The sequence below is a fragment of the Frieseomelitta varia genome, unplaced genomic scaffold (assembly GCF_011392965.1).
Source record: "Frieseomelitta varia isolate USP_RPSP 00005682 unplaced genomic scaffold, Fvar_1.2 scaffold_666, whole genome shotgun sequence".
Classification (NCBI taxonomy): Eukaryota; Metazoa; Arthropoda; class Insecta; order Hymenoptera; family Apidae; genus Frieseomelitta; species Frieseomelitta varia.
Genome location: NW_025110441.1, coordinates 225,525 through 250,699, shown reverse-complemented (window position 1 = coordinate 250,699; position 25,175 = coordinate 225,525). Strand labels below are relative to the sequence as shown.

The 25,175-nt window shown below is 36.8% G+C and overlaps 6 protein-coding genes across 9 annotated transcripts; 3 read left to right on the top strand and 3 right to left on the bottom strand.

Moving 5' to 3' along the window:
• The first annotated feature begins 311 nt into the window (after nt 1–311).
• On the top strand, nt 312–4,711 carry LOC122535042 (meiosis-specific with OB domain-containing protein). Its single transcript, XM_043666206.1, has 8 exons — nt 312–576; nt 700–831; nt 2,036–2,304; nt 3,072–3,294; nt 3,358–3,471; nt 3,568–3,727; nt 3,824–4,031; nt 4,107–4,711. The coding sequence occupies exons 1-8, from the start codon at nt 456–458 to the stop codon at nt 4,311–4,313; spliced, it is 1,434 nt and encodes a 477-aa protein (XP_043522141.1). The 5' UTR covers nt 312–455; the 3' UTR covers nt 4,314–4,711.
• LOC122535044 lies at nt 4,508–6,797 on the top strand. 2 transcript variants are annotated; one of them, XM_043666209.1, is made up of 8 exons: nt 4,508–4,639; nt 4,717–4,965; nt 5,043–5,255; nt 5,334–5,515; nt 5,598–5,781; nt 5,856–6,030; nt 6,106–6,245; nt 6,407–6,797. In XM_043666209.1, the coding sequence occupies exons 2-7, from the start codon at nt 4,720–4,722 to the stop codon at nt 6,225–6,227; spliced, it is 1,122 nt and encodes a 373-aa protein (XP_043522144.1). In that variant the 5' UTR covers nt 4,508–4,639; nt 4,717–4,719; the 3' UTR covers nt 6,228–6,245; nt 6,407–6,797. The 2 variants fall into 2 exon arrangements, with proteins under 2 accessions (XP_043522144.1, XP_043522143.1); XM_043666208.1 differs by having other exon boundaries at nt 4,560–4,965.
• On the bottom strand, nt 6,024–7,496 carry LOC122535048. The gene is made up of 5 exons (XM_043666214.1): nt 7,260–7,496; nt 6,983–7,191; nt 6,842–6,914; nt 6,678–6,764; nt 6,024–6,579 (listed from the first exon to the last, which is right to left on the bottom strand). Exons 1-5 carry the CDS (start codon nt 7,487–7,489, stop codon nt 6,387–6,389), a joined length of 792 nt encoding a protein of 263 aa, XP_043522149.1. The 5' UTR covers nt 7,490–7,496; the 3' UTR covers nt 6,024–6,386.
• Nucleotides 7,497–7,696: 200 nt separating this feature from the next.
• LOC122535045 lies at nt 7,697–14,245 on the bottom strand. Its single transcript, XM_043666210.1, has 7 exons — nt 14,221–14,245; nt 13,797–14,009; nt 12,994–13,169; nt 12,078–12,236; nt 10,682–11,030; nt 8,947–9,686; nt 7,697–7,782 (listed from the first exon to the last, which is right to left on the bottom strand). Exons 2-6 carry the CDS (start codon nt 13,975–13,977, stop codon nt 9,526–9,528), a joined length of 1,026 nt encoding a protein of 341 aa, XP_043522145.1. The 5' UTR covers nt 13,978–14,009; nt 14,221–14,245; the 3' UTR covers nt 7,697–7,782; nt 8,947–9,525.
• A 2,069-nt stretch (nt 14,246–16,314) lies between these two features.
• Nucleotides 16,315–20,891, top strand: LOC122535041 (amyloid protein-binding protein 2). The gene is made up of 9 exons (XM_043666205.1): nt 16,315–16,794; nt 18,312–18,425; nt 18,504–18,754; nt 18,828–19,007; nt 19,074–19,329; nt 19,400–19,524; nt 19,614–19,893; nt 19,980–20,145; nt 20,330–20,891. The coding sequence occupies exons 1-9, from the start codon at nt 16,651–16,653 to the stop codon at nt 20,557–20,559; spliced, it is 1,746 nt and encodes a 581-aa protein (XP_043522140.1). The 5' UTR covers nt 16,315–16,650; the 3' UTR covers nt 20,560–20,891.
• A 527-nt stretch (nt 20,892–21,418) lies between these two features.
• LOC122535040 (rab GTPase-binding effector protein 1) lies at nt 21,419–25,037 on the bottom strand. Of its 3 annotated transcripts, none has more exons than XM_043666202.1 (9): nt 24,417–25,037; nt 24,075–24,182; nt 23,543–23,988; nt 22,845–23,344; nt 22,433–22,714; nt 22,129–22,348; nt 21,940–22,050; nt 21,646–21,859; nt 21,419–21,570 (listed from the first exon to the last, which is right to left on the bottom strand). In XM_043666202.1, the coding sequence occupies exons 1-8, from the start codon at nt 24,460–24,462 to the stop codon at nt 21,692–21,694; spliced, it is 1,881 nt and encodes a 626-aa protein (XP_043522137.1). In that variant the 5' UTR covers nt 24,463–25,037; the 3' UTR covers nt 21,419–21,570; nt 21,646–21,691. The 3 variants fall into 3 exon arrangements, with proteins under 3 accessions (XP_043522137.1, XP_043522138.1, XP_043522139.1); XM_043666203.1 differs by having other exon boundaries at nt 23,555–23,988; nt 24,417–25,036; XM_043666204.1 differs by lacking the exon at nt 24,417–25,037 and having other exon boundaries at nt 23,543–24,009.
• Between the last annotated feature and the right edge of the window lie 138 nt (nt 25,038–25,175).

Here is a 25,175-nt window from a genome sequence, read left to right as displayed (position 1 = left end):
CCTTAAGTCTGATTTCTAACAACTTAACCTATTTCAATTGAACGATTGATCTCTTTTTCGATAAATTACATTTAAATATTTTAATTGAAATAGCAGCTCAAATTGAAATTGTATTTTAACCGTACTCGAAGTAACAATCAGATTAGTACTAAGACTAGGTTCACAACAATTTTTCGATATCTGATCCTGTGTTGAACGATAATTTCTTTATATCGATAGATATTTAAATATTTAAATATTTTAATTACAGTAGATCTAGTAACTGTATACGAAATAACAGTTTTAAGTGTTAGGTTCGATTTTCAATCAATGGAGAGTTCGAATTTAAAAACAACGGTTGGCAACAACGGCGCCAAAAATTATTCCAAACGTTTATTTCCGAAGCGAAGTGTTAAGAACAGAAAGAAAGAGAAAGATTTCCATTTGTTGAAATTAAAGATTTAAAAGGTTTGATAATGTCGGGTGTGTGTAAACAAGCGTTAAGATCTTTACATCCTGGAATGCAAAACGCGCTTGTAATCGGTATAATTGTGAACAGTTTCAATATGAGAACGATCGATACTACACGCACGAGATGTACGAATTTTCTTTCGTATTTTTCATTTAGATCTCGAATCTTTTGCTTCGATTTGCTTCGTTTTTGAATAAGATTTCGAATTCATTACAAATGTATGAATAGATTAATAATATTGATTTCAGTTAACAACGGAGATCGAGGCGTGTGGACGTTCACGTTACGCGACTCGGAAGAAGATTCGATAAATGTAACTGTATGGGGCAGCGAACAGTTCGTCAGAAGACTGTCTTCCAATTTTCCTATCGGCAGCGTAGGTTTGTGACGAATGAAACATTGATGTTGTATAGGGTGTCCCTACTATTTTCGACATAATTTTGTCAGTAAATTCTATTTAATGATAAAATACATAAATATATAAAAAAAATATATAAATATATAAAAATAAGAAAAAATGATTATATATATACATATATATTTCAATTATTCATTGACGAAATCTGTGGATACAGTTAAATGGTTGTCCTGAATCAGCGTTATTTACAAAGATGAATAGGTCGAGGTGAACCAATTCCTTGACTTTCAAGGTCACCAGATTTCGCGCCACTGGATTTTCACTCGTGGAGAATGTTAAAGCAAAAGGTTCACCACGCAAAATTTTATACGCATGAGGAATCAATGCAAAGAATTTATAATGCGTTCAACGAAACGAAAGTGAATCAATGTGATAAATTCAATTTTTGATAGATATCAATCCTATATTCAAAAATATGGACTTTGAAATGGGACAGGTAAATATCGTCAACTCTTATTTTCAAATTTTCCTTAAAAAGTTCCTTAACAAAGAATGTTTGAGCTTATATGACATTTTTTCTCTCACTTTCATTCACAGAATCTACTGGCAAAGTTAAGGTCGGGAAAAGTAAGGACACCCTGTATATAGTTGAATACTCAATACACTTTAAACTCAAATTCAATGCTTGATCTGACAATGAGTTTGAACTTGAATCTAAATTTAAATACAGGTAACCCTCCTGTAACACAGTAGATAGGTTTCCACAGAGCAGCCTGTTATATGAGACCAGGAATCTATAAAATCCCTTCGGTCAGCGTCCGAGGTCAATGAACCTTCTGTGTCCCAAAATAAACGCAGGATTTTATTTCAGAAAGAAGCTTCCCCTTTATTTATTAATTGGCAAAGTTATTACATTATTCTAGAAGCCACATTTTAAACATGATATTATTTTAAAATGATAAAAAGATATTATTTTGAAAGACATTATTTTAAACATGATAGCAATAGGATATCTGGCGAGTGTCCACCTTGACAAAACTGCGGCTCAATCTCGCAGTCTATAACTTAAACAAATTTAAATTCAAATACAATCTTACTCACTCTTTCTTCCTCCACTTGCTTCTGTTTTTTTTTTATAATTTTTGGTCACTCTCTTTTCTTACAATGAGTCATATACGTGTGTTGGATTTATGCTGTTTAAATAATAGTTAAATATGGACTTACAGTGGAGGTGATTAATCCAAAGGTGTTGGAGCGTCGTCCGGACGACAAGAGCGAAATTTTCGTGCCGTCGGTGACCAGCACATGCAGCCTGACGGTGAACGAGGGCAACGCATTAGTGCAAATTCATGACGCACCAACACGCGCAAAATATGAACCTTTGCTGATGCTCCCGATTAAGAAGCTGACCGGACTGCGAACTCTGAAAAGCATTTCTGAGAACTTGGAGGCGCTACGCGATCAATACGTCGACGTCTTAGTAGTCGTCACTTTCGTACGTTTCAGATTTAGAAATCGCCGGCAGGTATCCGTGAAATTGGCCGATTTTGTCGGTATGTTCCCGGAGATCCTGACAAAATCGGCCAAGAACCGGTGCGATTCTACATGTAAAAATCAGTCGAAAAGAAAATTTTTTCGAGGAAATCGAGGTTAAAAATTTATCAGGTATATTTGAATTTAGCTAGTAGCAACAGGAAAGAATAATTAACAAGTGGTTAGTCCACGCGCGAAAATAAGTAAGATAATGCCGGATAAAACTTTTTTGCAAGATGGGAACTTTGAACGTAACATATTCAGTCTATTTTGTTAAAAATGAAGCTGTAAATGAGAAAATTTTATTCTACATTGATTCTTATTTTTATTTTTGCACATGTGATCTCCTGTTAACATATTGACTGCTATGATGATCACTGGTAACTTCTATTTCTAATAAATATAATATAAATATATATAATATATATATTATTATATTTTAATATAATATATATAATAATTAAAATAGGATGAATTTGAAATAACACGAGTAACTAGATAGTACTCCATAACTTGTCTTTACACATAAAAACACACTCTGGCCGGCTGTATTATAATTTCAGGAACACTCTATATAATTTACTATCAAGAAACGAAAACGAGTTTACTTAAGAATTCTCGCAACGAGAATATATTTAACTGGAATACCCGGAAGAAGAAAATATATTTTAAGATTTAAGGTTTCCTATTAGCTCATATAAAAATGATCATAAATCTCGTGTTTGATAGGTCAGTGATGTTCGAAACGTGATGACACGTGACGGGAGAAGCATAAGGTCCCGCACTTTCGAGGCAACGGATGGATCAACGGACAAAGTGGTATCGTTGACGCTTTGGGAGAATGAATGGATCAACAGAGCGGCATCGTGGGAACCGAAACGCACTGTGCTCCTCCTCGTGGACGCTCTGGTCGCGTTCGACAATTTCAAGAAAAAGATCGTTCTATCAATAGGTTTTAATTGTTTTATGGACGAAGTTTCCACGTGACGTCGTCTATAAGTTTATATGTTTACAGTTAGAAAGACAATGATCACGGAGAATCCTGACATACCGCAATGCGCTGCCATAAGAAACACCGTGCAATGTTACGACAACGACATCGTGTCAGAAAATTTCGCGACACCAAATCGTAAGAATGCTCGTTCACAATTTGTAAAAGTAATTGCCACTCGCGCGGTGTTTTGTGTCGTAACGATGAACAATGCTTGAATTAATGTTTCAACAGCTGACACGATAACAAGCGTGATGACTATAAAAGAAATCTCGGAGAAATTGAACAAGAAACCGAAACAAGGAGAGAGGATTCAGTTCGCTACGATTCTAAAAGCCTACGTAATGGATATGAATGTGGAGAGCTTGAGCCCTGCTATATTATCGACAAGATGGTTTGTTTCCTTCCTTCTCCACCCCTCCTCCCTTCTCCCTCAGTGATCGATACCTTTTAATAGTAACTTTGCCTTTTTCCTCGCCTCTCCTCTCAGCGCGTTATGCAAGAAAGTCATTGCCGATAATCAAGACTCTTGTATGAATCTCGAGTGTCCTTCGGGCAATGGGACTCGCGTGCCTCTGAACGTAATGAGCCTCAATTTAAAAGTCAATCTGAAAGACAGCACCGGATATCTTATTGGTTGCCGATTGTTCGGGGACGTTGCTGAACGCGTTCTTGGCTGCACAGCTAATGAGTTTCAGGTTTTAGAAACTGCGTTAACCGAGTTATCTTCTAGATCCATTGATCAGACTTTAATTTGGAAATCCTTTCTTTAGGCGATGATACTCCCTCAACGCACCGAATTGAAGTGGAAACTAGCGTTGGAGAAGTGCGACATACGTCTGCACGTACTTGGTCCCACAGCCACTATTCCGAATGCTATATATAACATTCTATCGATTTGTCGAATACAAGAGGACGAAGATACCGAAGATACGGAGGACACCGAACTGATCAATAATTTTGTCTCGAACGATTATTAAAATTACATTCTTTGTCGACAAATCACTTTGTTGATGTTATTCTTCAATATTGTGTAATAACACAATATTGGGATCAGTAAAATGTATAATTTGCTTATAATTTCATTATCTATAAACATTCCAAACGTAATTCTTATGTTGTTTTTAAATTGTAACATGAAACAGTTGAAGGGTTTCTGAAAGAAAAAATAAATTGAACTATTTTATTTTACGTGTGATCTCGATCAGCTGATTTCGTCACAGCTATCTTCCGATTAGTCACGTTTAATACCGTTGTTACAAACACCGCACGATGTTTGTAAAACATCACTGTTGAAATCTGTTTTGTGTGAATTAATTTGTACATTAATTTTTGTAACTAGTGTGTGTATAATTTTCTGTAATTATCCTTATAATTATAAAGAAAATGGAAATAGAAGAACCAACGAAAGAGAATGCTGTTGAGGTTATTAGAGAGAGTGTGAGGGAATTGGTCCACACAGAAAGGAAGGAAAACCGTACAAGAACGTTGAATAAAAACCGTGTGGCTTTAGGAAACATTGCGACAAATACACCATTCACAACAGAATTCGTTGTTGAAAAGGCAAAAGCCCTTAAGAAGAAAGCATTGTCCATCGAAGAATATGAGAAGCTTCAAAATGCTCTCATTCAGGTTATAATTTGAAAATATAGTGTACAAGTTGTAGTTAACAATTAATATTAATTTTGTATCTTTTTTCTGTTCATCAGAGCGAGCACAATGTCAATTCTTTTCTAAAAGTGGACAATATCTTATTTTCCCTTGTACGTGATTTGTCTAGTAGCAATTCTGCATTGCAGTTATGTGCTGCTAGCTGTTGTTGTAATATAGCACTTGGAAATGCTAAGGCATGTATCTCATTAACCAAAAGCATTGGACCGTATCTTGTTATAGAGTTAGACACTTTAAACTATCCTCTATTGGTAAGTTATAAGATAATACTGTATAATAATGTCATTATAATGTATAATATTGAAGGTAACATCTTTTTTTGTCATTAGGAAATTTGTATATGGACAATGGGAAATCTGATTTCGGGAAGTGATAAAGCATTTGAGATCCTTCATGCTCAAGGTTGCTTGAAATACATTGTATCTTTGATACACAATTGTGATGATACAATTCTACCTTCAGTAGCCTATACAGCTATGCATTATATGCATACTGGTTTTAAATGCATAGAGTAATAACTACTCTTTCTTTTGTTCTACTTAATCATTTTTAAAATATTTTGAAATATTTCATTAATTAAACAAATTTTTTAGAGAGAACGAGATGATTGAACTTGCCAATGCTGCTGTGAGAAGAAATCTTTCATTTGAAAATCCGTACTTTGTTTGGTTGCTAGCATTATTATCTTCACAAAAATGCTGTAACACCTATTTATACAATGTAGTACCTTTGATAGTGGATTATTTGTATCAAAATACTACAAACAACTTCATATGTGTATGTACATGATTTCTTTGATATAAATATGTACATACAGTGAAATCATGTCGTTAAGTTTTTCTTTATTTTAGGTTACAGCGTGCGTAAGAATACTGGCTAATGTTCTTGTGCAGGAGAGATCTGGACAATTGATGAAGTATTTGTTGGAAAATCAAAACTACCCTCCATCAGATTTAGTGATATTGATAAACAAACTACTTTCGTGTCAGTATATACACATCAGAAAAGAAACGCTATGGTTAATAGGTAATAACAAATACTTTATTATTACTTTAACAAGATAACTGTGTAAATATAAACAAAAATAAATATTTTTTACAGGTAATCTTTGCAATCATGAATCTCCCGATGTTAAAATAGCTGTACAAAGCATCATCCCTCGACTGTCATTTTTGAAGCAAGCAATTTTATCTACAACCCGGCAGTATCAGCAAATACAGTAAATGGAACTTGAATATCTTGTAAGCTCATTACTACACAACTATTATATTTATATACAATAAAACGAAAACAAAAAAACTCCCTTCCCCATTTCACATTTTACGTTAGTGTAGTACAAAAGTATGAAAATTATTGACAATACTTGCAACACTGTATCCGTCTCAATAACTCATTTTCACAGGAATAAATCGTCGTTCTAACCCTATGGAAGAATAGTCGAGAGTGTTTTCCGATACATCCTCGATGCAAGGTACTTTTATTACGTTGAAATATATGCGACCCATGATCTGCGCTGTCGGGCTCGTCGTCGCTTTTAAACAATGATACAGCGTCTCGTCGCAGGCGCAGTGCGATCTGCAAAGGTAAGGATAAAATTGATCTCAATCGCAGATAATTATAAACAGTTTTTATATGAATATGCGAATAAAGGCTTCTGTATTTTCTGTAATTACTTGGTATATACGGAGTAATTGGTAAGATTGTATCGCGTTTGTTGAGCACGAATTTTCACAGGGCAAAGGTCGTGGCTGCGACAACATCTAGAAAAATAAAACGCATTAAACACATTTTCGTTCGAGTAATATAATCTTTTAGTGATAATAATATTCACACTAACCTATCGATTTGAGTTTCACGACCTAAATCGTGGTAGTTCTCAGCGATGTCGCCAGCACCACACCATTTTGTTCCTGCGGCATAGATCAGAGCCGTGTAACACACAAGGAAAGTAAGCAGTAATCACTTGGCAAGAACTTACCTGGCAAGATACCTGAGAGAAGGGACAGTACACTACCAACACTGTGACTGCCTTTGCTCACCACGTTTGACATGCCCGTGGCGTCGTGCTGGATTTTGTCCAACAGTTCACACTGTTGCATGAGCCTCGTCATCTGTTGGAAGGACACCAGCTGGGGGACTGTCGTTGACGACAGGTTTCGCAAAATCTCACTGGCCTCATCTTGCTCGCTAAGGACATCATTCTTTCATTCATGCGTTTCAACACCAATCTAAAATTTCGTTTCCCAGACACTCACTATACTTCGATCAGGTTGCAGTTGTGTAGTTCGTTATTCGCTCCGAGATCGACCACCGCCACAGTCTGATCGTAATAGTAAACGGCTGTGATCTCATTCCTGTCGTATGCGTGGTCCCTCAGAGTGACACCATTCAGCCCTTTGAACGAATTTTTGAAGAAAGTTGGCTGCTGAATGCTGCTCGATACGATCGTCACGATCAAGAGGAATGTCCACTCCGTGGAGATCATGTCTGTCCTTTAATCGGCGCTGCACTAAGAATATTATCCTGCTCGCGTGATCTTATTAATCACGTCCTCGGGATTTTCATGTCGGAAATCGTTATCGTCCGTGCGACGAACGGAAGAAGGAAAAACTGAGTCGGGGAAACACGTGGTGCATCGTCAGTTGTGTCCTGAGAATGCACCTCTCGTTATAAATGGAATTGATTCTCATTCGCTTTCTTGAATGTTTCTGCTTCAGTTTTAATTTGTTTGATCACGGTTGCTCTACCACGGAGTATCTCGTTTTCTGATCACAGCCGCTGAAAGAACGTTACCAATTATTTGGAAATTGGTGTTAAAGTTTCTTCACTCTGGTATTGAGAAACAAACGCGGGAATACCTATTACCCATTTTCTTTACTGTTCCATGGAACTATTATAAACATGGAATTTAAAAGAAAGAAATGTTGAAGGAAATATTTACACACACATATATATAATATATAAATATTTTCTTCTCTACTTCTTACATATACATATAAATATGTAAATATTTCCTTCTATATTCCTTACATATATATATATATATATGTAAATATTTCCTTCTATACTTCTTTCCTTCTTTCTTTCTACTTTTTTCTTTTAAATATATATATGTGTGTATGTATATATATATTTTAAAATATTTTAAAAGAAAAAGAAAATTTATATATATATATATATATATATATATATGTATGTATATATATTTACATATATATGTGTGTGAACATGTAAATATATATGTAAATAGAAATGTATATATATGTATATGTAGTAAAGTATACAATATACTTTAAAAAAGGAAAGTATAGAAAGAAAGTATATGTTATTAAAATGATACTGACTGAAGAAAGCACAATTGTCCTAAAAGATATTAACTGGCAAGTGTTGAACTAGATATCAAGAATTACATAACTTCACCAGACAAGTTTCATCGTGGGAAACTCTCATGTAAAAGTGAATACTGAACTCGTTTTATATCTTCTAATTGCATAACTTGGCATTTATATTATTTTATTTATATTGCAGTAGGTGTTCAGCTTGCTTTCTAAAATCAAAAGCTTGTCAATCCTCGAATGAGGATCATACCTGACCGGTCTTCTCCATCCTTTTCGTTCCTGGGGCTCGCAGTTACGCACTGGGTTGCACTCTTGCGAGGAAAAGCGAGGAGCGCTTTGGCTTTAGTAAATTTTTCACACATTCAAGTACAAACATTCAAGATCCGCCGTTGTGAACCGTACGTTTGGCAAATCTATAATGCACGCGAGTAGAGCCAAGGAAGTCTCGGTAACGAAGTCGTAGTCGCCGGTCGATCCCCGTACAGTTCGACGAGTTTCTGAAGATCCCGCGAAGAAACGTCTGTATGCTGGTAGGACGGCGCGTGGCAGGAACCGCTCTCCCCCCACCGCTGCTTATCGATCTAGAGAATTCACAGGTATATACCTTCTGAGGCCCCTCCATTCTCGTTCCTTTATCAGTACGGCCGACTACGCCGTTGGGTACTCGTTGACCGACGAACAACAATATATGACTGCTTGGGGGGACCCAGATTCGGAAAGACTAGGACGAAGAAAGTGGGACAAAGAGTGGAAGAATTGTCTGGCTACTAAACATGGCTAATTTCAACGGTGGAATGCCTCCGCGCATCTGTATGACAACCTCTGTACAGTTTCTACACAAACAAAGAAGATCAACGAAAAAAATCCATCGTATATTTCTCTTCAATTGCAAACTTATTTATTTCTTCTTAATGGATTTGTTATTCACAATTTATCATCCACGAGTAATTGTAATATAATAATAATTGTACGACGGTGAAAAAGTTATAAAAATAGTGTGTAAAGAGGATTTAAAAGAGAATGTTTATCTTGTCGGTGGTACGTTGGTTTCTTTGTCTCGAGTGAACAAAAAATTGAACACAAGGTTGAACACTCTATCGTAGCACACCTGAAGAATACCGATAGCACGCGAGTAATTTATGAGATTCGAAGGGCAATTGTAGCTGACGACGTCGATCTGTCGTTAGGATTGGCTCGACTTCAACGGCTGCTGCTCGTGTGCGGAAGCGTTTGTCTTGGAAGCCGTGTTCACCGGGCACTGGTTTCCAATCCGGGTAGTGCTCAGCGTGATACTAATAGGCGTAGCGTTCGAAAGTTGCTGTCGAACCGGACATTGTCGGTAGCCTAGAAATAAAAGTGTGCGAATGCGTTGAACAGAAACACGACCAGCAATGTTATGTTAACCATTACGTTGTTAATTTTGTAATATTTTGACTGTCGTCAAAGCGAACGACAGACGCATAAAAAGGCTATCTATACATGACAAAGGCCGTCATACATTAAATTAAAAGATAGTTACAAGTAAAGATAAGAAAAAAATTAATGAAATGTATGTATGCACACGTACTTGGATCTTTGCCAGAATTAATTTTTTTTTTCACAGCAAGTTTAAAAAATATGATTTACAGAATACATATAATACCGTGACAGAATAAAATGGACATTCATTTTATTAAACCATCGTTTATTGTAAAAAAAAGTTCAGGAATAATATAAAATACTTTTTATATATTTCAATTTCTAATGTTCAAATCTTTTACTTATGTATGGAATCTATGAGATTTTTAATGATTAAATTTCAAATATGTCACTAATTGTTGGATCTGATAAATTTTATCTTCTTGTAATCGATAATTTTTAAAATCACGCAATACTAACTTCCTTTTATATATATATATATATATATATATATATATATATATATATATATATTTTTTAGAACAGTAAATCAGTACTATGTAGTACGTGTTCATTTTATTCTGATATGGCACACTCTGACTTGTCACGTTTTTCTTATACGCGATTCCAAATGTCGATTGAACAAAATGATCATCCCATCAAGTCTTTATATTTTTTTATATTCAATTCTTTAGAACAGTAAATCAGTACCATATGAATGCAAGTATGACTTTTCATACACTAATTCCATATAAGATGATCATCTCATCAAATCTTCATATCTTTTTACATTGAATTCTTTAGACGATACACGTTCATTTTATTCTGATATGGCACTGTACTCAGAAAAGAAACGTGACTTGTCATACGCTATGGAATGTCTATTGGATAAAACGATCATCTTATCAAGTCTCATCTAAGACATAAGACACGTGTGATACCGGCATGATGGGGGCCCGAACAATGGCAGCAGATAGGATTGTTCCGCGGCCTGGGGCAAAACTCAACGCTGTGAGGCTCTCCGCATCGAACGCAACGTGGCAGATGTCTGCAGTTGGCAGCCATGTGCCAGAAACCCTGGCACCGATAACACTGAAGCACACCGTCCCCCGTTTGAAAGTTGGACGTCTCAAGAAAGTTGTTGACTATACCCGGCCCTGCCTGCAGCGGTCCACCGGCATTTCCGTTTCCTCCGCGCCACCAACGTTCCGGGATGGCGCTAAACCGAGCCGCGCCAAAGAAGTCCAGTCCTTGACGCAGCAACAGCTCGTAATGCCCGGCGTCTAGCACCTGAGAGGAATACTTCAATCAGTTCTGATTTTATTCTGCTAATGACCAAACGATGCAACTTCCTGACTGTTTGTAGAACATTGCGAAGAATCAGATGTTAATTCAGTTTGAATGTTCATTCATTGCAATGAACAGAAATATGAAATCATGAAATTGATATTTAGATAAAACTACGTGTACAAGAAGAGCATTTATATGTATCAATTTATATATATAAAAGAGGAGGACACATAGTGTGTGAAGTTAAACATTAAAATTGTTAGGTAAGTATGGAATTGAACAGAAATGTGAAATCATGAAATTGTTTGTACAAAAAAAGCATATGTACATATATAAAAGAAAAGGATACACAGTGTGTGAAGTTAAACATTAAAATTGTCAGATCAAATTAAACAGAAATATGAAATCATGAAATTGATATTTAGATAAAACTATGTGTACAAGAAGAGCATTTATATGTATCAATTTATATATATAAAAGAGGACACATAGTGTGTGAAGTTAAACATTAAAATTGTTAGGTAAGTATGGAATTGAACAGAAATGTGAAATCATGAAATTGTTTGTACAAAAAAAGCATATGTACATATATAAAAGAAAAGGATACACAGTGTGTGAAGTTAAACATTAAAATTGTCAGATCAAATTAAACAGAAATATGAAATCATGAAATTGATATTTAGATAAAACTATGTGTACAAGAAGAGCATTTATATGTATCAATTTATATATATAAAAGAGAAGGACACATAGTGTGTGAAGTTAAACATTAAAATTGCCAGATAAGTATGAAATAGACATGTGAAATTATGAAATTGTTGTTTGTACAAGAAGAGCATTTCCATGTATCAATTTATATATATATATATATAATTTAAATATATAGTACGTGAAGTTAAATATTAAAATTACTGAACAAGTATGGAATTCTGTTGTGAATTCTTAGCCAAATTATCGTGCAATTAAGATTAAGAGGTTTTAAACGAAAACCTATTTATCTTCTCTCTCTCTTTCGTTTTTCTTTATCGTTTTACCAGTTATAATTACCTCGACTCGTATGTATTGTCGCCAACGTTCAACACTTCCTGTCGCAATTCCCTGTTTCGCCAGTGCGGAGTTAATATCCTGCAAGGGAATTGCCCAGGGCACGTCACGAAGAAGAACTGCCTGTCTATAACGAGAATCCTTTGCTGAGAATCGTGCCACCTAATTTAAAGAGAACATTGTAATTAATTAAAAAAAGAATATATATGTATATATATTTATTATTATATATATAATTATATAATTATAATATTTATAATTATATAATTATATTTATAATTATATAATTATAATATTTATAATTATATAATTAAATATATTTACTTTATATATATATAAGAGAGAAATACGCAAATAAAAATTCGTAAGCACGTCCTCTAAACGACCAGAGATTTATTGAGGCGCGTTGTGTAAGCTTTGGTTATCTCATTTTCTTGCACAAGAGAAAGCGGAGAGAAAAATGTTTAACGATATGAGGCAACATGACGATGACGTTTATTCGTGATTTACTGTCGAGTTTATTACACTTGTTTAATTATTCTTTAAGACCGCGGGTAAAATATTTAAGCTCCGTGGAACGTGCTTGAACATCAATCGGAAAATTAAAAGACCCACAAGCTCACGTAAGTGTCTCTTTATCTTTCTGCGAGACATTCCACTGCAAATCAAATGCAAATTTAACACGTTCAATTCGTTTTCAGTCCGAAAGAGCACACACACACGCCGAATATTTACAACAGATGATTATTTACAAATGTATATTTATATATGTTTATTTTACAAACTAGTGGAATCTAAATAGAAATTTTTTGTCTAATAAAATACTATAATAGAGTACTATGTTACAAAAATAAGACACGTCAAGTTGATTTACAAAACAAAAAAAAAAACTTTCTGTTACTGTATTTATTCTATCTACTTGTACGGGTCCTTCGAAAACACGCGCCAAGTCGCCACGCTGTAGCAATTTCTCTGCGTCAGCTTCGCGCGTGAAAGCCGCGATCAGGCCGCAAGGTGTTTCAGACACGTGCCAGGCTGCCAAAGGATCGGACGCGCGGATCACCTCCTCTAGGTTGGAACGTAGCAGCTCGCCACCTGACATAACTTATTCGTCAGCTCTAACAAGTTCGAAACATCTACCGTCAAGGGGAACTAATGTCGTCAAATAACTTCGCTGTTACAAAAGCAAGAAGCGTTCTTCAAGCACGAGAAGGAAAAAGAAAAAAATATCTTTCGTACCGTAACTGCCGACTGCATTATTTCAGTTATCGCGTCGAGAAAGAAAAGAAATTTGTACAGCAGTTGAACACTTGCGCATTTTTTTACAATTACACTTTTACCATCGAAATTTTTCAGTCGTCGGGCTTCTTTTATTAATTTTAAATTTAATTTTAAGTAAGTAGTGACTTTTGGCCCACCCTATATTACTATGTAGAAATTACACAATATTTAGCAGAAGAGGTCAGAAAAGTATTCATTCAAGAATTGAAAAATCTCACCAATATAATTAACCTCGTTAACCAATATTATGGACACGAAAATTTTCTACATACATTTTTGTGAACCCGCCGTAAATGCTGTAACGGGCACAGTGGCGTACAAATGTTTCTTTTTCTTTTTCTAACTACTGTACAAATTCTAAACTCGCACGTTACAGGCATGGGTGAGATCACTTATGCAAAGTGGAGAATCCGCTAAATAAAGAAGTGGGCAATTTGCCACCTTGTATTCCTTGCACTTGGCCTTGCGGTCCGATGGCACGCGAGATGTACAGGGAACACGTAAACTCTTCTTGACAGGAAGCACGTGCTCGGCCGTCACAAATGTTGCTCGACGAGGTGTTCGATGCCGCGGCCTGCATCATTTCGTCTCTTTTATTCTCCTGGGGACATTCTTCCTCCATCCTGTGCACCTCGTGCACCAGCGAACGTACGCCTAAAAAATACAAATACAGTCAGTACAAATTCCTTTCGATAGGATAGTAACTAAAACAATTGAACCGAATCGAACAATCTGTCAAAGGAATGGAACTTATCTAGAGATTCGTTTACTTTGTATGTATTATATATGTACATATATATATATATATATATATATATATATATATATATATATAGACGCATCTGCACGTTTTCAAATTTTTTACTTTTAAATTCAATCGATGTCTTCTGCACATTTTCCAATTTTTTACTATTAAATTCTAGATCGATATCTTGTGTACATTTTTAATTTTTTACTTTTAAATCTAATCGATACGTAGCGTGATTTACGCGCATGAGAGCGACTTTACCGACAGGATTCGCGCGTGTTTGCCAACCGATGGGAGCAACGTGTCAATTGTTGTTGGTGTTAATGAAATCAGGTGTATTCGATGGAATGCGAGGTTATGATCGCGAAATCTCGCAGAACGCGCACGCGATCCAATTAAAATGAACGTGCGGAATTGCGGGGAACGAGTTGAAGGTCGGACGAAAGTCAAACGATTTTGTTTGTTGCAAGTCGACATAATCGTCAAATATCGCGGGATATCCGATTCACAGTGCGATCAAAGAAGTATAATTTGACAGTGAAACTTTCGCAAATCAACACGCGCACCAATTTTCTTTCACTTGCTCTTAATCGCGCTTAACCGATCGCTGTTTTTTTCTTTCCTTTTTTTTTTCAGCCATGTTGTACCGTGTCAAAGATCACCTTAGACGTTTATCCCGCAGCTCGTATCTTTTCGAAAAAGTAAGCCCGGGTCAAAGAAGACATGGCCCAATGCTGGCGCCATTAATCAGCCTCTTTCACGATCACAACAATATCGACTCTCTTTTTTTTTCTAAACGATATATATACGCATATATTAATATACAATATATTATCGTTATTTCGCCTATATTATCGTTATACGCCCCTTCAAAATTCTCTAAATTCGTAGGTATCTTCAGACTATTATGTTATATCTAATGTTCTGTAAAAAGAAGAAAAGAAATATCAATTTTTAACATTGATGTGATCTTACAGTTAATACGAACATGGTGGTAACGAACAAGGTAGGATTAATTTGAGTTGTTAGAACATTTAAGTTAGGCTGACTGATTTGCCTTGTAACTCGCCTAATACTGGTGAACAATTTCTAAGCAATTGAAATTTGGAAACAGACTACATCGTTGACTCGTTAATATATATCATGTACAATGACAAAATAAAATAACATCTACGATGATTAGTCACAGTTTCCCACGAGGTACGTGTCTTCTGCTCATCAAATGGTAACAAATTTATTCAGTTAGCTTTAATATTTTTATATTCAGTTGTAATTATCATCAGAGTGTATATATTACTTTTATTATTTCGTTACGTATTTTATTAATGATGTAATACCTTCTCTTTTACTCAAATAAGCTTATCATAGAGCCGTATCATGAATCATTTTTTTCGTTTCTGTTATATATATTGTTAGATACCATCAGGACGAAAACAGAGATAATAAAGCAAGAGCAGCACTAAATAAAAAATTCGATGCTCGTGATGAAAGACGGATAGCAAGGAAAATTAAAAATTAAAGAGAATCCAAAATTTAGTCTTCCTAAACTCGCATCATAAAGTGGAAAAAAACCTACGATAAAACGAAAAAACCGTAATTTTCATAATCGTGCAAACCTGAAACAAAGCAGTAGTGACAAAAATAGGAAAAGAAGATCAGATTTCGCAAGAAAATATTTGAATAAAGAAATTTATTCTTGGAAACAGGTTCTCTTTGCTGGGTACGTTTAGTATTTTCCTACTAGGATGGCACAATCAGAGTGTGGCAACACAGTCGAATGAAGAATTTAAAATGAAGAATTTAAATTGTAATTGTAAGCGCGGTGGTGCGTCAGCAATGGTCCAATAGTGCACTGGAGGCGCGCGCGTTTGCTGCTGGTGTAGGTAATTTAAAATTTATCGAAGGTAATACGTTTTTAAATATTTTGAAAGATAGTGCCCAAAAATTAGGAATTTTGGATTGTTTTAAATTCTATAGCGACAACGATCCGAAAAATTAACTATATAATTATTACATTCATATAATAATTGTGTACAGTATGTATTTGAACAAACTATATGAATCACATTTATTACATTTATATAAGAATTATATACAGTATGTATCTGAATGAATTATATAATTGTATGAATGTGCAGTATGTACTCCCGAGTCATTAAGATTCCCGAGTGGTGGTTCGCAATTCTTGGACTCGAACATTTTCAGCCCGATAACGCCCGTCACCTGAAAGAAGGAAAGAAAAGATAAAACGAACAATCATCGGTTTGGCAAACAGTTGGCAAAAACTCTCGCGAGAGTTGTTCATTGTCGCAACAAGTGTTCGAAAGGGGAAAGAAAAGAAAAGAAAAAAGAGAAAGAAGAAGAAAAAGAAATTGGCGCGATTCTCGTATCTGGTGCCCGTTGCTCTCACGAAGTGGGGGTTGATGCTGGCGGTTGGTTGGCTGAGCATGCGCAAGAAGGGGCGCGCGACAGCCAACCGTGTCCGGAGGGCACAGCTGTGCGCGCGCCGACTTTTCTCCCGTGACTGTCCGAGGGCCCCCCAGGAAAATGGCCGAAACGCACGGTCCACCGGTCTTCTCCCCGAAAACACTCTATCAACTGAGCGTGCTGGCGATCGCGAACAAGTTTCTGAGCCTGAGGAAGTATCTCCCCGACCTGCCGAACGACGTCCTATTCGACGTTTATTATCAGGTGAACGTCGGAACATCCTCTCGCGGACTCCGAGTGACCATCGACCTTTCCTCTGTTTCTCTTTTTTTTTTACCTCCTACATCGACCTAACCAAAAACTTCTCCACTATTTTAGTTTTACTTTTTCGTTTTCGTAACAAGCTATTTGCTCTGCCTGCGAGTTTTATTGTTTTCGTTGTCTTGATACCTGTGAAATCGCGCGTCTGATCAAGACGCAGAACGCTGTCACAACACTGTCCACACCAAGTGACAGCTCGACACCCAGTTCGATAAGATCGTATTTCAGCGACGAGCGCGACCAGAGGGGATCCCACGGAGGTTGGAATTCGCGAGGAATGATGAGGAACACAGGTCACGGTGATCCAACGAAACACGGTTGCGTGATTCTTGTGCTTGTCACACGCTTAACCTATACACCCATGCACGATGCTTCGCTTTTTCGCCCAGTGTTGCGCGATGATTTCTAGAACGACGTAGCGATTCAACGAGTACGATGGATATTTCGATCCTCTGTGCTTCGTCACGTTGAATTGGTTGTTCTTACGACGAATCTAGTGAATGTTTACTTCATGCTGAGTATCCAGTCACTGCTCCTTTGACAGTTGACAAAGGGGAATACAATTGTGCCGTTTATTTTGAAAGTGGAACATTTCCTCAGTGATCAGATTACAATTCTATTCTGATCTTTTCAATCGCAATTCTACTTTTTACTTTCAAACTATTTGCAGTTGATAGATGTTAAAAAACTGAGAAAATTTTTGATGGGAGAAGATATGTGTAAAACCATATCTTTGGTTGGGGATTTTAAGATAATCAAAGTTGATGCTGTGTGCATGATCCTAAACAATTGTGATCTTGTTCCATAGGTATCAGTAAAGCTACCTCTTAAGTGATCGACACTATCCTCGTTTGTTCCTCAGTTGAATCTATTTTAACCTTTCTACACAAATCATATAATGCGTTTAATATTAGAACTACCAAAATGGTCAAAATGACGAATTGATAATTTTTTTTTAGATATTTTATAGATATAAAATAGTGAATTTTTAAAGACTTGAATGATTCTTCGTAAAATATATAAATAAAAGCTTGTGTATCCAATCACAATTTTCTTTTTCTTTCTGTTTCTTTTACTTCAATGATGGAAATTTTATGCTTTAGTTGTTAGTAATTCTAGTGTTAACGTATCAAAACACTGAGATTTTGTTTAGAATAATAGGCAGATTAAAAAGCAAATCATTAAGTACCTTAATTTAAAGAGTGACTTGTGCTACTTTCAAGAATTTGTGCCATTTGTGCTAAGTCAGCTTGTTTGTTCATCTCATCAATCTTAAATAAGATTCGTGCTAGTGATAGGAAATAAATATGACAGACACGTAATTTAATCATGACATAGATTTTCTACAAGCCCACAAGTCCATTTGTTAAGTTATTGAAGTTACAAATAATCAAAATAATAATAACAAGTAAGTAAAGTATGTGAGGTGAAAATAACATATGAAATTTTACTGTTTACAGTTGTACAAAGAGAAAAGATTATGCTTACTAGGGATCGACTTCAGCAATTTGGAGATCTTCTCCAAAATGTTAACGGTCACTAGCCGCCGTGTACATCTACTGCAAAGCTTTCAGGTAATTGTTCTGTCCCTACCCAGGAAATGTACTAAAAGTCTTACGTACATTTACTTTTCTTTTCTATTGATTTCTCAGAGTCTTATAGATCACGGAGTGCGGGTCGAGGAGGAGCTGAGCATCAGCTACACAGTATGCTATCTCGATGTCAGTGAAAATCCAGCTGCCGAGGAGAAGCTGATAAACCTAGGCTTGAGACTCGGTGGATTCTTCAGTGATGCCGGCTGGTACGCGAAAAGTGAACAAGTGTTGCTGGCGTGCAAACAATTATGCCTAGCGAACAATTCCACGCCTCAGAATTGGTGTAGAACGTTGGAATGTTGTCGAAAGTAAGATACGTTTGACGATATGATGCTCTGTAGCAAATTCGTATAAGTTTCTAACAAGAATTTAAATATTTAGGCTGCTGCATGTACAAGCGGCGTACTGCGAATTTTTACAAGCGGCGAAGACACACCAACTTGCCGTAGAACTGATAGAACAGTTAAAAAAGGCAGGTTATAACGATTATAATTATGCTGCTATTTATACTGAGTTCAGTATACTTTTTTATATGAAAAGCGAGTACGACGAAGCCTACAGGTATGTGTTACTTTTTTTTTTATAAATCTTACATCCTTACTAATTGTGCAATTAACGACGATTCAGATGGAGTATAGAAGCACTCAAGCAATTGAAGCCAGCGTTATCGGCACGTGTCACTGTTGATGTGTTGAGACAGGCAGCAAAATCGTGTGTATTAAAACGCGAATTCCAAAGAGCTGGTCTTTTAATTAGACAAGCTGTATATCTTGCTAAGGAAGTATTCGGTACGGATCATCCGGTGTACAGTAACGTCCTCATAGATTACGGATTTTATTGGTTAAACTTTGATAATATAATTAACAGTGTAAATCTTTATAAGGTTCGTACGTTTATAATATCGTGATCAATGCATCTCTCGTTCACCACTCTGACGTTTTGTTTTGTTACAGAATGCGTTAGCTATTAGAATAGAAATATTTGGTAAAATGAACTTGCACGTTGCGTTGGCGCACGAGGACCTGGCTTATGCTCTTTACGTATACGAGTATAGGTCTGGCGAATTTCCAGAGGCAAGGTAAATGATTCTGTTTAACTTATTACTCTTAACAATCTTTTGAAAAAAAGAAACAAGTCATACAATTTTGTTTCACTTTAAATGAACAGTGTTCACATTGAGAAAGCAATAGACATAATGTTAAACCTTTTACATGGGGATCATTTGTTGTTAGCGAGCGCGAAAAGAATAAATGCATTAATTCTCGAAGAAATAGCGTTAGATACTACGTCGTCGCCGTTGTCGAAACAAAATCTGCTGTTCAAGGCTGAATGCCTTCATTTGTCCGCCTTGCAATCGGCAAAAGAGGCGTTCGGCGAACGAAACGTACAAACGGCAAAACATTACGGGAATTTGGGACGTGTCTATCAAAGCATGAGGAAATGTAAGGTACATATGCCGCGTAAATGTGTGTAATTGAACGTCGATGACATATTACGATGATGACTCAGCTACATCTACGTCGTTAATCCTAGGAAGCTGAAGCGATGCATCTCAAAGCTATACGTATTAAAGAAGAATTACTAGGACCGGATGATCACGAAGTTGGATTAAGCATAGGACACTTAGCTTCCTTATATAATTATCATATGAACCGATACAGAGACGCTGAGAAACTTTATTATAGGAGTATCGAAATTAGTGCGTATATACTATATTTTTAACATTTCAATTAACACTTGTCATTTTTTTTTTTTTTTTTTTTTTTTTAGATTAAGTATAGGACACTTAGCTTAATTGTCATGTGAACCGATACAGAGACGCTGAAAAACTTTATCATAGGAGTATCGAAATTTTTAACACTTGTCATATATTTTTACCATAGGTTTGAAATTGTTCGGTAAGAGCTACAGTGGCCTAGAATACGATTACCACGGACTTTTAAACGTTTACACAAAGCTCAACGACTACAACAAAGTTCTAGAGTATGCAACAATACTGAATACCTGGAAAATGTTGAGAGATAAACATTTGGAATCGGAAGAGCCGACGATCGATCCTAAAAGACGGCCGCAACCGATCGATGAAGTGATCGAGACGTTTTTTTCTATGTAATATAGGTGTATATTAATGTTTTAATAATCATTATCACACGCCGGCTGATATACAATTCCAATTTTGTTGGAGTAACTCGGGCCAAAGTACGAATGAAAGTTTGCGAGTTACGTTATACTATTTAGGGTATCGTAAATCATATATTTTTGGCAGTATGTATCGTTAAGATTTCTCAAACATAGTCACATGAACTTCATGTTTCTTCTTTGTACCTCACCATTTTGTACGTATTAATTACTTTTACGACTAGTTTTAGCAGGAAAAAAAAATCAAGAATGTTTAGAGCTGAATGTTTTTGCGTCACGATCGATTATCAGCAGCATTTAGAACATGTTTGTTATCTCTTAAGATTTATACACGATTGTTTCTCGATTGATTTACAAAATATTAAACGAAAGAGAAAAAGTCTCTGATATTACTTGATTCATCGAATCAGATTATTTTATCGTAATCGTAGACGTAGTCTGATAAACCAGACTGTAATTATTTTTATAAAGTTTAATTGTAATTTTTATTCACAATCTTGTGAAATCAAATATGTGATATGTGATGTACTATTACTTTTTTCTTGTTTCTGTTTTGTTCCTATATTACAAATTGTAATAAATCTAGGTAAATTTTTTGGATTTCAGAATAATAAATTAATAATATAACCGGAATGTATGTACAGATTTACGCTTTTAGAATAAATGTAGAAATGACACTCGGTTTCTCTCATTTTAATACGGAAGACTCAAGCTGGCGACCCAATGAATGACAATGAATGAAATGTATAACGTAATTCTATACGAGACTTATTTTAATAATATCAATAACAAGATAGTAGATAAATATTCACAAATTTTTTGAATAACTCACGTACATTCAAAAGCTTTAATCTTTTTTAAATTACAATAAACATTAAGTAGTACATAATTTGTATTTACACGATATTTACTTTATCACTCCAGTTGTCAGGTAATAGGAATCGTATCTAGCTCCCTCTTGAACTAATAGCGTCTCTAAATCTTCCTGAAAGTTTTCAAAATGAGTGATACATTGTCAACTGTTTGGATACTCCAAAAATTCATTGACTTGGTAAATTACCAAATTGATATTGCACATCTTGTCGAACTGAGTTTCTTTAGAATATTTAATCAGGTGTGTGTGGTGGTTCTTGACTAAAATATGGTGCAGTATCTTGTACCAATAACGTATGGCAAACATCACAGACTCTGGATGGTCTTTGTTTCGGTCCACTTTTCACAACGTGTGAAAGGCATGATTGACAAAATATATGACCACAATGGCGACAATGTACCTGCAACGGGAGATTTTTTTTATCAGCGATCAGGCTTTAGATATGAATCGTAGATAATTAAAAACATTTATCAGTATCACCTTTTTCTTAGTAACGGTGAAGGTAGTATGACAACTGGGACATTCTTCCACATCCTCTTCATGTTGCCATCGTACCTCGCTACCAGCTTGTCTAATTCTTTCTAGTTGAACCTGCGATCAATATCAACGTAAATAAACGTTATCTTTTATCAGTTAAGAAATCGAATTTATCTTAATCGTTCTTTGTACCTGTAAAGACTGCGACAATCTAACAAAGTCCTTTTGAACCGCTTCACTATTATCTAGCTCTTGTTGAAGGCTGGTAACTCTCTGCCGTAGCTCAGCCACTTTCAACTCTGCCTGTTTATTTTCTTTTAAAACAGTATCTAATTGTTTTTCTAATCGTTCGAGCTTCTCCTCTCTTTCGACAAGGGATCGATGATCTCGCACGTATTTGTCTAGCTGCGTTCTGTAAAACGTTGTTACTGAAATTACGAGAATTCGGCGCTTAGCGAAAAATTAGAACGAGCCAGAAAACTTGATCAGTGATTACCTTAAACCACTAATTTCATTTTTTAATACCAGTATCTCTTGTTCCTTTACTCTACTTTCCTGTTCCATTTGTTCGTGAAGCAAGGTCACTTCATATCGCAACGTCTCCTCCTTCTCTTGCGCAACCTCTTGAGCAACTTTCGCAGTGATCAGATCCTCCCGCATTTTCAAAAGGCTAACGTGCAACTCCTCGACGTTGTTCGGCATATTGATACTCTCGCTCTGCAGTTGCTGGGAATGCTTGCTATGTTTGCCGACCAAATTTTCGTTCTCCTTTTGTAGCCTGCAAATATTCAAGCGAAATTTTGTCAGATACGCCAGGAGAAAGATGTAATCTCATTTTACATCGAGATTCGGAAGGAAAAATAGCGAAATAAAAATAACAGCAACAGTTATATTAAAAATTTTCTTACACGATAAGGTGCCTTTGCACTTCCTCACGGCCGCGTGTCAATTTCACGAGCTCATCCTTCACGTTCCTCTGAACTTGCTCGAAGATCCTTTTCAGCTCGGTTAATGTTTGCTGCAACGTTTGCGAGGTAACAGTGAGCTCTGCTACTTTGATTTTATGCTCCTCCTTCTTCTCGTTCCACTTCTCCTCCATCTCTTTTCGAAACTCTACCTCCTTGGCCAAGTCCTCCTTCTGCACTTGCAACATCCGCTCGGAGTCTAACTGCTGTTTCTCTAATTCTTTGGCAGCTGCCTGCATCTTGACTAATTGCGCCTCGTAATTTGCGCACATATCACACACTGATTCGGAGGAGCCAGGAAGTTCCTGCTGCTTCTTCTGCAACTGTACTTCCTTGCACTTCTGAAGTTCGTCGTCCGTCGCCCTTAGCTTCTCCTTCAAGGCTTTGATCTCCTCCTCGAGTGGCACAACCAACGAGCGTAGAACCTCCGCATCCTCCTGCGCCTGCGAGGCAAAGATCTCTGATCTATTCGCGTTGTAATATTAAGATTGAAAAGGAAACATAAAAAGCAAGCAATAAAATGAACGCTTTGTAACGACACTGTTCGAAATGATTCATGAACACTTTTCTGGAATGCAGCGCCGCTAGAAAAACACATTGCAGAAAAAGTTCAAAAATCATACGTCTTTATGCTTACGTACATATCTTTTTACCTTCCTCATGCTCTCCTCAAGATTGTCGGGACCTAAGGACAAAGCATCTGCGCCTAATTGAGAAACTACTTTTCGAGCTAGCGTTTTCGTTACTGTAGAGAGTGATATCTGCGGGCCGTCCACTGGCGGATCCCTTGGCAACTGCGACTTCAATAATACATTCTCCTCTTGCAGCTTAGAAAGCGTCATTTTCAATTTAATCAGTTCAGCATCTAACTGCTTGCGCGAACAAGAGGATTCCTCCATCGTTTCGTGTATAACCCTCTGCAGAGAAGCTATCTCCTCCTGCGCTTTTCTTTTCTCGAACTGCATGTCATTCTGAATCTTCAGGTCGGCTACGACCAACTGACTCTTTGCCTCGTCCAATTCATTCTTCAACTTGGCGTTCTCCTTTTGCAGACATGTGTTATCCTGCAGTCTTCTTTTCAGCTCCTCTGCAATGCCAAATATTTACACTATTTAACGTAAAGCTTGTTCTCTATGTCCTTGCCTCTGTTTACTAACACCTAGTTCGACCTACCTTCCTTCTGAAGGAACAGCTCCTTCATCTTGGCTCTCTGAACATTAAACTCCTCCCGCATCTTGATATTCTCCGATTCCAGTCGATTCACCTTCTCACGCAGGTCCTCTAAATTGCAACAAAAGCTTTGCAGTGAAATTGGCAATATTGGATGAAACAGAGTACAAGCTAGAGCACAAGAGTGAAAACAAATGTAAAAGAATCTCCAGTGTTGTGTTTCTGCGTGCATTTTCATACTCGTTTCAAACTTTTACTAATACAGTCCTGTAATTGCGTCTCGTTCTAAATGCAGATGAAATTCCAAGATATTCGGCTACTGGGAATGTCACACGTCGTACGTACCGCTTCCATTCATGTTGATCGTATTGTCCTGCGTGTGGTTCTCCATCGTTCCGATTCTCAACTGTCGAGTCCCTGAGTCAGGGTGGGTCACTGCCTTTCGCGCACGATTGGAAAACGTGTGATGATGTGCTCCGCGACCGAGTCTCCCGATGACATTATGACACACGTGCCGACGCGCCAGCCTCCGGAGCTCACTGACTCGTTCGCACCATCGAGACGACCGGGACCGAAGCGACGCGCGTTAGCCCGTGGACGACGGAGTTTCTCGTCCACGCGAAACGAGGAAATAACAACGTCGACGTGAGATTTAGCGGTCCGCCGAGCGGTGCGTGTTATCAGTCACTTCCTCGTCGATCGGTATCGATACTTTTGAACGGCACGTACTCGATAATCGAATCCTCCAGAATCGATTGCCCCGTCGACGGCTCTCGATCGAGAACAGTTTCGAAATGTGCACGCCGTTCTAACGAACAATGTCCATTACAAACGTAATTTACTCGTGGATCGATAGTACTTACGATCGGTCGACGCGTTGACGTAACGCTGGACGCGCATCGACGCCGGTTTGACAAAATTCGCTCGAGTTACGTGACGTACGGAGATGTATTTTTAGGTTATGTATAACTCGATTGTAAATCGAGCTTGAACGAGTGCGAATACATACATATTTCGTTTCTGTCTATTAATTGTAATAAACTGAATTATTACTTATTGTTAATTTGTAATCTATGATTCTGTTATCTGTTTAATAGATCATTG